The 14,141-nt window shown below is 42.1% G+C and overlaps 1 protein-coding gene across 1 annotated transcript in view; it reads left to right on the top strand.

The window, feature by feature from the left end:
• Positions 1 to 430: 430 nt before the first annotated feature.
• HS6ST1 (heparan sulfate 6-O-sulfotransferase 1) overlaps positions 431 to 14,141 on the top strand; it is a 198,323-nt gene continuing 184,612 nt past the window's right edge. Inside the window, exon 1 of the mRNA XM_032990577.2 lies at positions 431 to 1,249. Coding sequence (XP_032846468.2) covers positions 732 to 1,249 — 518 coding nt within the window. The 5' untranslated portion in view covers positions 431 to 731. The remainder of the gene's footprint in view (positions 1,250 to 14,141) is intronic.

Genomic DNA, 14,141 nt, shown 5'->3' on the forward strand with positions numbered 1-14,141 from the left:
GGTGCGCTTGGGGGGGATTAATTAAGGTGGCCTTGGTAAGCGGGAAGAGCCGCGGAGCCGCAGCCCAGCGGGCTCCGCAGCGAGGGGGATTTACGCCGCGTTCGCCTGGAGTTGTGGGGCGCGGAGGCCGGGTCAGCGCGGTGCCGGGGAGCGGGGGCCGGTGCCGGTGTGTGTGTCGGCGGGCGCGGGGCGGCGCGGGGCGGCGGCGGCGCTGTGCATGCCGGGCGCGGGGCGGCGCGGGCAGGAAGCGCTCGCTCCCGGCCGAGCCCGTGTGCAGGCGGCGGCGGGGGCGGGGGCGGGCACTGCCGCGCCGGTGCCGCCGGGGCTGGGGCACGGCGGAGTGCCGCGGTGGCGGCGGGATGGGGTTGGCTTCCTGAAGCGGCGGCGGCGGTGGTGGCGGCGGCGGTGGGGGGGGGGGGGAGGGCGGGGGCTGGTTTTGCATTTCGGTCCCTCTCCGCCCCCCTCCTGCCCTTCTCTCCCAAGTTCGCCGCGCTGCCGCGGCCCCTCCGGAGCGGCTGGCTTGCGGGCTGTGCCCCTGCGGCGGGGCGGGCGGGGAGCCGAGGCGAGCCAGGGAGCGGCCCACCGCCCCCGGGGAGGCTCTGCTCCGGGGAGCAGTGGCGGGGGGGGGGGGGTGGGGGGGAGGCGGCTGGCACAGGCGCCGGGCTCCGCCGCCCGCCCCCCGGCACCGCCGCCGTCTGCCCAGCGCTGGCAGCCCCGGGAGATGGTGACACATGAAGCGTGCGGGAAGGACCATGGTTGAGAGGACCAGCAAGTTCTTGCTGATCGTGGCCGTTTCGGTGTGCTTCATGCTTATCCTGTACCAGTACGTGGGGCCGGGGCTGAGCCTGGGTTCCCCCAGCGGCCGCTCCTACTCGGAGGAGCTGGACCTCTTTCCCACGCCGGACCCGCACTACGTGAAGAAGTACTACTTCCCCGTGCGGGAGCTGGAGCGGGAGCTCGCCTTCGACATGAAGGGCGAGGACGTGATCGTCTTCCTGCACATCCAGAAGACCGGCGGCACCACCTTCGGCCGCCACCTGGTGCAAAACGTGCGGCTGGAGGTGCCCTGCGACTGCCGGCCCGGGCAGAAGAAGTGCACCTGCTACCGCCCCAACCGCCGGGAGACCTGGCTCTTCTCCCGCTTCTCCACGGGCTGGAGCTGCGGGCTGCACGCCGACTGGACCGAGCTCACCAACTGCGTGCCCGGGGTTCTGGACCGCCGGGAGAGCGCCGCCGCCAAGACGCCCAGGTACCGGCCCCCCGGGCGCCCCCCCCGCCGCCTCCCAGCCCTCCTCGGCCGCCCTGGCAGCCTCCGCAGACCCCTCAGCCCGCCCGTGTGTCTGTGCCGCTTACTCTCTTTCCTAAACATTCAGCCCTTAGCTCGGACCTCGCTTGCCACCTTGCAGTACCCGTGGTGCCGTACCCTAGCCTCACGCTTTGCCTTTGTAATCGGCTCTGCCCGAACCTGGGCACCCCTTTTCCTCCAGCTGAGACCGTTCCCCGGCGCAACTGAGGAGAGGCACACCAGCCCAGCCCTCCTTGTTTCATCCCCCTAGTCCGCCTGATAGTTTCGTGCCCGTTGTAGAAAACGTTCCTTCAGCACCCTTTCGCATGTCCCTTGCTGTTTATCTTGATGGGAGACCTGAGGTGAAATCTTTTGGGCAAGGGAGCTCCCTTGTACCTGTGCCTTGTGTTTCCCTCATCGGTGCACCAGGAGAGGGAGAGCCACCCTATAGCGCCCTCAGTGCGTCCCCGTTCAACACCCAGAGTATTTCTGCCCTCTTATCCCATTATTTCTCTACCTTGATCTCTTTATAAATTAGAAGATTCAGAGGAATTTTCTGTTTGAAGTAGTCCGGTAAAGACAGCAGCTTACATTAAGATCTCCAAAGATCGTGTTCTTTTAGCACAATCTACCTTTCTGGCTTTTCATTTCATGAGATAGTGGGTTTTTTTTTTTAATTGATCACTATTTTTTAACACCATGCACGACCTTCCTTGGCATGTCAGTGTTTTTATTACAACACTTTGTAGTCTGTTTGCCTTAAGTTTCATTCTTAAAGGTGACTAAGATCTTAGGCTAACATTAGCTTATGCCATATGCTTTATTTATATGCATAGTAATAATACCATACATAATCCCTCTAGTGAAAAGTGGCCTGTAAGAAAGTATGTTTTAGCATCATAACTGTTTTTTCTCTGTGTTTTTTAAAAGTGATTTTTAGTAATTTTTCTTTCAATAGAGCTGTGTGCAATTGCCGGGGTTCTTTATTGTTTCTGTCACGATTGCTGCTGTTTTCAACCCATTTCAGTGTTAGTCATCCAAGTACTATGCTCAGATTGCTGTCATGCTGCCTGACCCAGGAGCAGCAAACTGAAGTCTGTATCTAAAGGGCTGAGTATTCAGACTTTCCTGCGGTCTCTTATTAATAAGAGGCTTGAGAAGACCTGTAAGTTAAATATCTTCAGTCCATCTGGGTGTTCTTGAGATTTTAGTGAAGTGTTGTAAGGAAAAATGCACAAATTTCAAATCTCTGATTTGAAAAAGAAACAAAAAGCTGCCCGTTTTGTGAGCCTTAGTGCTTGGCTAGCAAACCATTAACCTTATATAAAGACCTGTGTGGTTTTATGACTTGCCTCAGAGCCTTGTGTGCTTCCGTTGGCAATTTTGTACTAAAATCTGCTATGTATTCAGTATTTAATTGTCTCATCCTATTTAGCATTTGTTTTTTCGAATAGGTACCTGAGAACAGGGCACTTCGGGTTAGAAGTACCAATTAAATTCCTTCATGCAACTCCTAGGAAGTTGAGAACCAGAGGCAGCCTCACCTCAAATGATTGTAAATAAGATTTTCTTTGCCGCTTGTTTTGGAACATCAGGAACTAGATGCTTCAATATGCTCCTTAATTGTCTTGGGTTTTGGATGTGCAGGAAAAATCCTGTCCCATTCCCTCATGTCTTTGCATATCCAGAAACAGTGCTGCTTAATGTGGTCTCTTTACTTCCCTTAAATGTAAATTAGAACTTTGTTTTCACCAGTATAAGAATTATGATGTGGAAGTTTTAGATAATCTAAGGTTTATTGCCTTGATCTGTTAAACAAAAAACAAAACTTACTGTTCACTGTATCCCGGGGATGGTTTTGGTGCAATGAACAGCTGCTGGTTATTTTAATAATACTGTCCTAGGATACTGCTCCATTGTACTATAGTCCAGTTTAGTAGGCACCTTCTCCAAACTATTATTTATTTCATGTCTAAGGAAATTGGGAATAAGAGACAGGCAATGCTTGTTTAAAATAAAAATTTGATGTTTTTTCTTTGTTAGAAAAAGGACAGTCTCGTATTATGTCCATTACACTAAGAGCAATATAACTTTATTTCTCCATTGTGAATGTTGGATCTCTTCTGTTGAAACAGGACATGTTTTTACATAAGGCATATGCTAGAGAGGCTACTGTTTCATAATGGAGCTGAACTGTGAAAATACCTATCTCTTTTCCTTTTTTTTTTTTTTTTTTTTTCTTTTGAAAAAGGAGCAGCAAACAACCACTCTGGCAGGGTTCACTCAGATTCTAATATTCTTCGCTCTGGGTTTTTGGAGTACAGTCTTCAAATTCAGCTTTTAAAGCTAATGTATTAGCCTCTGCATTTGCTACTTAATGCAAAGTTTAAACCTTTGTTCTTCCACCTATATGTTTATCCCCCAAAACAAAACAGCTGACTTCTGACTACAAATAAATCTGCCTTCTAGTGAATGTTGGAAAGCATGAAGGTCATTCACTATTGCCCACATGTACAAATCATGAGCTTAAAGCTGTTAACTTTGTAAGGAATGCAGTTTTGTCACTGCACAGTGCCCTATTGCACTACATTCCATAACCCGTGCATGGTACATAAATTTACAATGCAATTGCTCTTTTTATTGTTCTGCTGTTCTGTGTTAGACTTAATGATTAGGAGCCCTAGATTGCCAGAGACTGCAGCCTTTTTTCTTCTTTCCGTCCTTCTTTTGCATTGATACAGTAAGCAGTTAGAAATGGGTGGTTTTGCTCCAATGGTCAGCACTCATTAAAAAAACAACAACAAATTAGTGGTTCTCATCCCTCTCCCACCCTGATAGTGACTTTGCCTGTTTTGTATTCCAAAGACTTCTGGACAAGCACTTCTTGAAGCAAATGTTATGTTTTATACACAGCCAGTAAAAGAGAGAGATTGATTTGTTTGGGGGCTGTAAAACTTGGGACTCCAAGGAACTCTGAAGCTGGCTCTGTTTATCAGTGCAGTCACTTAGCTGCAGTTCTCTTCGTGGCTTTAGTAGAGGGCAAATTCCAAGATTTTGGGAACGGAGACCTCTTTATTCCTTGTACTGTTAGGCATAAATAACTGCTGGAAAAGACTTCTTTTAAAAAAGCAGTAATAGTAGGATGCATGCTTTGAGTCATCACGATGGTATTTCAGAAAGCAGAGGCTAAGCCGTTGTTGTGAAGTGATCCCTTAAATTTGTCTCACCTAAAACTGCAAGAGATCTAATCTCTTCAGTTGATTCTGGAAAAAAAAAAAAAGAAAAAAAAAAAGCCAAACTCAGTTACTTCATTTGACTTCCAGAATTAGAAAAATCTATGAAGTGACCCAGTAGTAACTTGTCAGCCTACTCTGTCGAAGGACTGAAGGGAAGCTCTTGGAGGTGTTGGAAAGGTTCCCTTGTCGGCCCCTGGAGGAAACGGGATTATTCAGCGCCCTTCTGGCAGCCGCCACCTTCCATGCTCCCAAGGCAAGGGCAGAGCCAGGTGTTCTCAAAGTGTCCTTGTAGGAGACTTCATGCGTGAGCTCAACTCTCCTGTAATGTGGAACAATAAAATAAGGAATTCAATGTGCTTCCTCTCCTACCTCTTCACACCAAAACCCCAAACCCCGAACAACACAGGGTTTCTTGCTATCCTAGTGGTTTCTTATGCCTTATGGAGACAAGAGCATCTACACTGGCGTTTTCCTGAAGACACTCATGTGGAAAGGATTTTAAGGCATACAGCTCCTTTAAAAACATCTTTTGTGCAAGCTGCCTCCTGTTGCTGTGGAGAACCCGAGTACTTGGTAATGTTGGAAGGGCACTGTTGGCTCGGTGCTCCCCAGCGCTCCCCACCTCACAGTCCCTGCCTTCTCTTATGTTGTTTCAAGCACCAGGTAGATTTTTTTTAATGAACCACCTCAAGATGCAAGCTTAGTCTTGGCTTTGTGTACATGTTTCTGTCTGTCACAGAAGTTTGGTTTCTGAATTTATCTGTAGGCGAAAAAATTGACTAAAGTATTTCTTAATGATTTTAAATGCATATGCATGCTTCCAATTTCAATATTTTTTTTTCTCAAGATTTCATATGTTTTAGAAATAAATAAAAAAAAATAGTAATCCACATAATTTTATGTAAGAAATCTATGGCAGGTTAGTAAAACCTGCTGTTAAGCAGATCAGTCCAAGTTTTAGAATCTCTTCGATAAGATATTTACAGCTTATGTTTTGAGTTGTGGGGTTTGGTTCTTTTTTTTTTTTTTTTTTTTTTTTAAAGAAACAATTAACAGGGCTCAGCATTTTGTTAGTTTGATTTTTTTTTTTTTTTTTCTTTTTGAAGTGTGAACTTTCACAGCTTCCGACCACATATCTGTCCTTTTGCAGGAATCTGTTCTTGATGAGGTTTTTATTATATGTGTGCTTAGGAGCTGCAGAGACACATTGTCAAGAGACCAACTGTTTGAGAATGAAAGGCTTTACTAAATCATTTTTATAATATTAGCACTTTTTAAAAGCTTAAGCTTATCATTCTTTGAGGATCGGTGTGTGCTGAGGGGTTGTGAAATACCTGTCTGCAGGGGGCAAGGGGCATTTTCTCCACTCCACAGTTCGACTCAGACTGGTTTCTCTTGAAAACTGGTGGGGAAATATTAATATAAAGATATTTTCAGTAGCCTGATTCTTCTCTCAAATCCTTAGCATGTGAAGTATTTTAAAGCCTGCTAGTCTGATATGAAACCTTTTTCATCTGATTGTGCTCACCTGGAAAGCCAGGTTGGTGTTTCCGAGCCAAACAGTTCTGAAGGGCTGGATAGTTTTGTAGCGAATAATCTTTAAATTTGACACAGTAACTAAAAGTAGCTGAGAGTTGGAACTCTTTGAAAAGAGCTGCCTTAAATTTGAGTACAGTGTTTATCTGAGCTTAAGATTTTTGGCTAGTGTATCAGGTTTAATTACTCTTACTATTTTTGATTTTTGTTGACAAAGCAAAAAGATGTGTCCTCACATATGTCCCTGCCTGAGTGTATACTTACACTAACCTGATATTGCAAAACTATGCATTTTTCCTGGTTTTCATTAACCTTTAAACAAAAGTTGCATCATAAGATAGTAATTTTGTTTTTCTGCTTAGAAGTTTGCAAACAGTCCTTACCTAGAGCTCAGATTTTGCCTTTTTGCCCTTATCATTTCCCACTCTACAAATAAAAAATGTATGCTGTGCTGAGTAAAACCTTTGATAATGACTTTTTTTGTTGTTTTTAAAACAACAATTCAGAGATAATTACTTCAAAAGATCTGTCTTGAATTTTATTAATAACTGAATTGGATATTTTGATATATACTCGCAGTGCAAGGACAAACTTTAAGGAATAGTCCCCTGTAAATGCACAGCTGATGTATTCCACCACATGCATGCAAATTTGTTGAGGTTAATTACTTAAAGATTACAGTTTGTAACATTTTGTGCCAAAGCAGTGCCATGCCCTGTTTTCAAGGCTCTGCTGAATGGTCCTGTTTTGTCATTTTAAATGACAAATAGAGGGCCTCTTCTCTACCACTGAGCAATTTTAGTGTGCATATATCTCTTCCAAATTAATCTGATCTTGAGCAATGCCACCCTGCGAACTTTATGGTTCATCTTGAAAGAAATCTGTGATTTAAGAAAATGGGAGTTCATTAGTGCTGTAGGGGCTTTAGGTGGAAAATAATGTGTGGTGTGCAGGGATGTGAATTTGCTGTAGCCTGACAGAGCAGCTGCAGCCTTACCTGGTGTGGCTGGGTGGGCCTCATCCCTGCAGGAGTCTGGCAAAGGTCTGTAGTTGGATATGAGGATGTCAACTGGAGGAGGTCATATCACCTCCTAAGAAAGCACTGCTAGGGGATATTATGTTATAATTTGCAGATTATTGCAATACTGCCATCCCTCTGGGCCATCTGTTCCTTCTAAGAAGGAGGAGGAGATTAGCTTTCTCTCATGGCCTCTTCCTTCATTGATTTGCAGGGTTAGACTTAATGGGCTTGTTCAGCAGTCAGCAGAAGCTTTTGGCTGCTTGATGGAGAAATTGGAGTGTAACCTGGGACCGGTTTTACAGAAAGTAGTGCAGGATACGCAGGTCTGGAGTTATTTAAGAGAACTTCTTTGTGAGTTGGTTTCGTAGGTGAAATGGATGTGCCTGATCTGAGTTGTGTTTGTACGCAGTGCCCGTGCTTCCAGCTCTCCTCAGATTTCTAGATGATTACTTGCCAGTATTCCGAACCCAAATGTTAGTCACAACAGTGACAAGCAGCGCAATAGAAGAATCATGATAAAGATTAGTCAACGGAGTTGTGGTTGTGGCTGTGGTATTCTAGTTACTTCGACCTGGAAGCAAAGAGTGACTGTACAGATAGAACACGCTTGATTTAAAATTCAGTTAGAAATATCTGGCTTACCGAATGCATCACACACATTCTGAGTCTTTCTGCTGTACATCCTGCTGTCTTTTACAGGTTATGGCTTTTGTACATCTCAAAAAAGTGGGAAAGCAGCATGGGCAGTTGCCTTCAGCCAGTCATAGAACCAAGATCACTGCTTTGTGTCTCTTCTACTTTAAACTTCCAGTTATTTGGCAGCAACTTTACCAAATGTGTGGTAGTAATGCCTTAAATAGGTAATATAGGTCAGTGAATGCTTGGGTTCGTGGTTGCTGTATAAAGCCAAAGCAGCATAGTCTAACTCCACAAAACTTATATTTTTTTATGCTTGTATTTCCAGAAAATAGTAGAGCAGAGAGAAATTTTTTCCATAATTGACTGAAATTGTGCTTTGTCAAGCAAAGACGTGATAGTTGCCGAGTCAAGTCTTGATGGAGTCTCACTTGATGTGGGTGAAAGGGATGATACTTAAACATCAGAAGCAAACGTCTTCCAAAACAAAGATGTTGGTGATAGTGTGTTTAAAGAGTGCATGAAGCACAGGAGGAACACAGAGCTGAAGAAGTCCATTACAAATTATATTGTTTCTGAAATGGTGGTTGACCTTAAAAACAAAGAAAAACTCTCTACTTTTTCTAAAGGAATAGAAGTAGAATGTATGAGGAAAAAAATAACCACTAGCGTAGATTCAAGGCGACAGTTTCTGTAATCTCTGTTTGATGTATTTTTGCTCACCCTTCTATTTCCGTAACAGAGTACTCTGCTGAAAATCCAGTCTGAGAATCTCTCTGAAGAGTCTTTTGGAGATTATTGACACAAAGACACAAAGAGCCTTAAACACCTCTGTACTGTAGCATGTCAAGTTTTAGATCTGAAGAGGATGCTTCAGATAGTTTTGTGCATTACTGCCAAAGGAGGAGCTGTTCACCAATGCATGGCTATTGGAGCCTGAGAGATCTCATGACTGGAAAAAGTCTTTTCAGGAAAGATCCATGGCAGAGAAAGGTCATCAAATGGAAAGCCAATCAGATGCTTAGTAGGGTTTAGTTGTTTCTACTCGTATTAAATGGCATATATCCATTCTCATTTCTGTGCTTACCTCAGAAGTATGATATACTGTACTGAATGCTGCTTCATCTCTGCAAACTGCGAAGTAGGGCTAAGGATATGAAATATTCTGGGGCATCTCTGTTCTGATGATGCATCCAGAAAGAATAAAGAATCTCCTGTTGTCCACCTCTAACTGTAACCTGAATTTCTTAGCAGTACTTAATTATATAGCTTTTTCACCTGTATATCTCAAAGGCTCTTACAAAGCGTAAATAGCACCTGATGTTATAATCATTCATAACCTAAAGCAACTTTTAAGTGGTCTGTCTTAAAGTTGTCTTTGACCATAAATCTCAGACTTCTATGTTAATGTACAGACCTTTCTTGCCTGGTGACTTTGTCTCTTTCAGAAGCAACTGGTTTCTTAGTATGTTATTACTACTTTGCTCTGTATTTCCCTTCCTTCCACCCTATTAATGGTAAATTCTACATAATAGCTCACCTATGGTTTTATAGAGGAAATATTTCACAATTTCCTGCCAATTTAAACAAGAAAACAGTGATTTGCAATTAACTTTTTATGGTCTGACTCTGTGTTTTGCTTCATAACTAATCTCCAGCCTATTAAGCAGAGATTCTTTGATTACACCTCACTGCAGATTGAAGTATTATCATTCCTTTTTATGGATCTCTTCTATGGGAGGGGGGAGACCTCTGAGCTTCCTGAGCTGCCTTAGCATTTTTGTTTTTAAAATACACCAAGTTTTGTTTTTTTGTTTTTTTTTTGTTTTTTTTTTTTTTTTTATGTTACTCTTGAAGTACTAAGAAGATGATTTAAGATTTTCTGGCCAAATAGCATTGCTTAGAGTTTCAGAATGCCTGGTGACTTTTCATTGTCCAGTTTCAGATATGTTGAAAGGGGCCTGGTTTCTGGGTAAGTGCTAAAGAAGTGCAAGTGCTGTCTTCTAAAAACTCCGTGCACATATTGAAGTTATTCTACATTTTAGCCTTAGTTCTTGTGTTAATTAGACGAAAGCATCTATAAGATACTTGATTACAGGGAAATAGTCAGTGACTTCTGAAAGAAGATTTTGTGAAGAGCATGCATTGTTCTTTCCTTTCTCTATGTTAAGTAGCTTAAAGAAAAAAGTCTTTTTTAATATTTTTTCCTCTTGGGTCTCTCAGAAAAATGTAAATGTCCAAATAAATACTGTAAAAATAGAATTGACTCCTTTGTTTAAACTAACAGCTCTTGCCGCCATGACCCCCTTGCTCTCAGTAAAGATTTTAGTTAGGATACCTGTGACCCTATATCAAAGCGTTGGGGAAAAAAATCAATGCCTTATAGCTAAGACAAACAGCAGCAGCATGCTGACTCACCGGTTTCCTGACAGGTTTTGCTTTCCTAGTGGAGATGGGGAAAGAACAAGGAGCACAAGAATCACAGAGTATAATCATAATCAGTCAACCATCCCTTCTGTTAAGATGCCTTAAATCATAAAAGACAGGATTACCTTCTTCTGTTCTTTGCCTCTTTCTTCTCACCACCTGTACCTTTTTTTAGGTCTTTGAAAGAGAAGACAGATGTGACTTGAGTAGTTCTGCAAGGAGGAAGATTGAGCAGATTTATCCTGGCTGCTGAAGCAAGTACAGCAGGGGTCATTTAGATGAAAGCCCCCACTAAGGGAAATACTTAATCCATTGTATACTGTGCAGGAAAGCTGGTATATATGCATAGGAGCCCTTTCAGATAAGGAAATGCCTTAGTATCTTTTCTAGGGGGACAAAACTAGAATGTCTTGTTCCAAGCATCTGAATGGAGTTTCCATCACTAATTATACAGTTGTGGTTGGTATTATTATTTGCAACACATCCAATATAAATCATCTTGAGCCTTTTTTTGCCCTGAAGTTTTCTTTCTTTTGATTTATTTGACCAGGTTTCCACGTGTGTTTTAAAAATGACAGCATCTTTCTAGTGTGTACATAGCCTGACTCCAGTAGAGCCTTAGACCTGGCCAAAGACTTTGCCATTAACTTCACCATTATTGTATTGAGTCCTGTGTTTTTAACAACCATATTGTGTTACACGTCTCAGGATTCCTACTGTTGATACAGGAAGCTTTGATTTTGAAATGTAATGTTACACTAAAGACTAATGACTTAATATTGCCCTTTATCCAAGCCATTATTTGGGCACAGCATTTAATCCTGCTCTTTCTCTTGTACTTTGCAAACAGGCTTTGTCTGAGCAATGTGTTGTTTCTTTGTAATATCTGAACAACCTTTATTTTCCATGCCCTGAACTAACAATTTCCTCCAGGCTGCCATCTTCTTGTGCCTTGATTACTTCAATACTATGTTCCCAAACTTGATAAATTAATTCTTCCTCTTTCACTTCAGAGATCTCTTATGGCCTAACCCTTCTCACTCTCATAAGTTACTAGAAGTAGGACTTGAACTCTGAATCAGCCAGTAGTCTCTATTCCCATCACATCTTGAATTTTCAGGCAAACTCAGTCACATTTTCTAATATCCCCGAATTGCTTAGCAAGTGAAAAGTTTTCTGTGTTGAAATGCAAAGTTCCTTGTTGGTTGTTCAAGACTGAGAGCTCATAGACCTGCACTGTTGTACACACAATGAATGCTGTTATCAGTGGAAAAAGTTAGCACTGGTATTTTGGTTAGACATCCTCTGAAATGTTTGGTGCTGTAGCAGGAGTTGAAATGCTGGGGTCTTTTCCTCTCGTATGCTTAGTTTACTTGAAGGATGTGTCATCTTTGCTTAGATGACACATCAGCCTGTGTGGCGTGCAAGCCATGGTCAAAGTAGTCCCCTATGCCCAGAAGGTCCTACAATGTGCTCCAAACCACCTGATCACTTTCTGGGTGCTTCTAAAGTACAAAACTTCTAAAAGAAGTTAAATCAGCTACATTTTCTTGGTAAATGTGTTTCATAGGATGTTTTATTCTTTGAGTGCTTTATATTTTTGCAAGACAGCATGTACTTTGTTAAATTAGGGTAAGTCAGAAAAGGGCAAAATCATTTGCTTAAACTCGTGCTTATTTTTTTTTGTTGTTGTTTTGTTTTTAACCAAGGTTTTTCCCCATAATTCTGTGATCACTTTCCTCCATCGTTCTTAGTCATGATGTGAATGTAATCCATTTACCATTGACATTAATTTATGAGTTTCTGAAGCTGACTAGACTAGCAGCTTGAGGCTTAACAGAGCAGGAAGTAACTACAAAAATGTCCTGGGTTTTTTATATTTAATTTGCAGACTTCTTATGATGGAGAGGATGGTCATACTCCAGCACTGTGAACTGCATGTATTCATTCTAGATTATGAAAAGAAAATCTGTGCATCTATTTTCAAATGGTGGTTGTGTCTTGGGGGTTTTATTTTTTGTTGTTGTTGTTCTGATTCTTGAAGAGACCCTTTTTTAATTGGTCAGAAAGTTTTAGGCTTACAAAATATAACTATGCCAACATCAGAAAGAACTGTTAATCTCAACAGTCAAATTTAATGCAGTCAGTCTTAAATCTTTTAAGTAAGATATTGTCATTTTAGGATAAGCCTCTTAATGCTACTCAGAAAGAGTTGTTTTTACTAAATTGGATGAAGCTGATGCCTGTTTAGGCAGACAGTTTTACATAGGTAACACGTATATTACAGAAACTCAGAATTAGCCAGTTACTGTTTTCAGCAACTACACTTTAATAGCCAGTTGCCAGTTTTCAACTCCAAGTTTCATTCAGAAGTCGGACTCCAAGAAGACAGGTCTGCTGGCAGTTTATATGAGAGTGTCTTTCTCTCTCTTTTTTTTTTTTTTTTTTTTTTTTTAAATGCTAGCTCCAAATATTTAAATGATAAAACAAAAAATACCTAATGATACATGAGTTTTGATTTAAAAAAAATAATGCTGTCATTGACTGTTTCTGATGAGAGAGTTAGCTGTAGGTGATCTCTTACTTGTGACTTGGGCATGTCAAAAAGGGACTGAAAAACAGCTGCCACAATTCTATTAGTATGAATTCTGCTTTGGTTGTATGTCACAAGGACTGATGTGACTCCCACCAAAAAGGTTGTATCAGGAAATTGTTCAAGGGCGGGAGGAGTTGTACTTCACTTCATCTTGTAAAAGGAGCATCTGAGGTTGGGAGTCGAAGAGAAATGAGATAATCAGTCTGTAACTAATGATGAGGAAAAAAGAAGAAACCACACATACCTTGTGTTGACTAGGATTTTCACATATTAGATGGTTTGTTAGTTACCAATAACACTTTTTGTTAAATAATCATGAAGTCTTTGATCTTACCGAAGACACAGGTTGAATTTCTTGCGTTTCTTTCCATCAAATTTCTTTGTCTTGAGAGTTGTGTAGCATTTGATGCTGAAACTGTGTGTAATCATTTAAAAGAATAGTCTTGGACTATGACATGCAAGAGAAGTACTTGAAAAGTCTAATGTGAATAAATGTAGTATGCGAGACAACTAGCTTAGTAACTTTTAAAGGCATTTGTCCCTGGCTGCTAAAACATACTTAGATCTTTAATTTTTAACTGCTAAGAATATATTTTTATAACAAGGTTTAGGCAACTCCTTGGAAGAATAATTTGGCAAGTTCTGTGTAACTTTTTAACTTTTTCCTCGGGGTACTAGCTGCCTCAAGACAACTGCAAAGGTCACGGATTTGCCTTCAGCTAGTCTGAAGGTTTTCCATGCTGTGACATGCTGCTTATAGCAGCTTCTGTGATGTAATGATGTATTAAAGAAAGGTGTCTTTCCCTGCAAGCCTAATCAAAGCTCAGGGGAGGTCTCAAAAATCGGGATTAATGCTTTGAAATGGATTAATTTGTGGTGCCTGTGATACAGAAGTTTTACGCAATCCTGCCAGTGTTCTCAGTTCAAGAAACAGGTTCCTGTATGATAAGCAAGCGGCGTCGTAAATAAGTGGATCAGTGTGGCCAAACATGATGTTGCATGAGGGAGAAAAGAAACGTCATACCCTCCGTGCCCAGAGGTGGCTGGCTTTGCGTGCCCTGCGCTATCCTGCTCGCCCAAGTGGCGGCCAAAGGGAGCCGTATTGCTCCCATGGGCCTGTCGGTCTGGCATTTGTATCTGTCAGGTCTTCCTTGAGCTTTCTTTTCTTGGAAACATTACTGAAGATTTCTCTGAACTATGCTTGTGACAGTGGTTCCTGGGAGGAAATAGAACCGTTGTTAGCTGAAATGGTTCCATGGTGCTTATAACAGTAGCTGTCAGCAGGAGGAATACACTTGTTTTGTCTGAACGTTTGAAATCGGTTGATAACAGTTTTGTTTAATAAGATTTCACTAACTGGAAAGCGGTAGGAAATTGTCCATCCCAGCAAAAGGCCCAACCAGG

Source organism: Tyto alba, unplaced genomic scaffold (assembly GCF_018691265.1).
Source record: "Tyto alba isolate M040663 unplaced genomic scaffold, T.alba_DEE_v4.0 Super-Scaffold_10, whole genome shotgun sequence".
Lineage (NCBI taxonomy): Eukaryota > Metazoa > Chordata > Aves > Strigiformes > Tytonidae > Tyto > Tyto alba.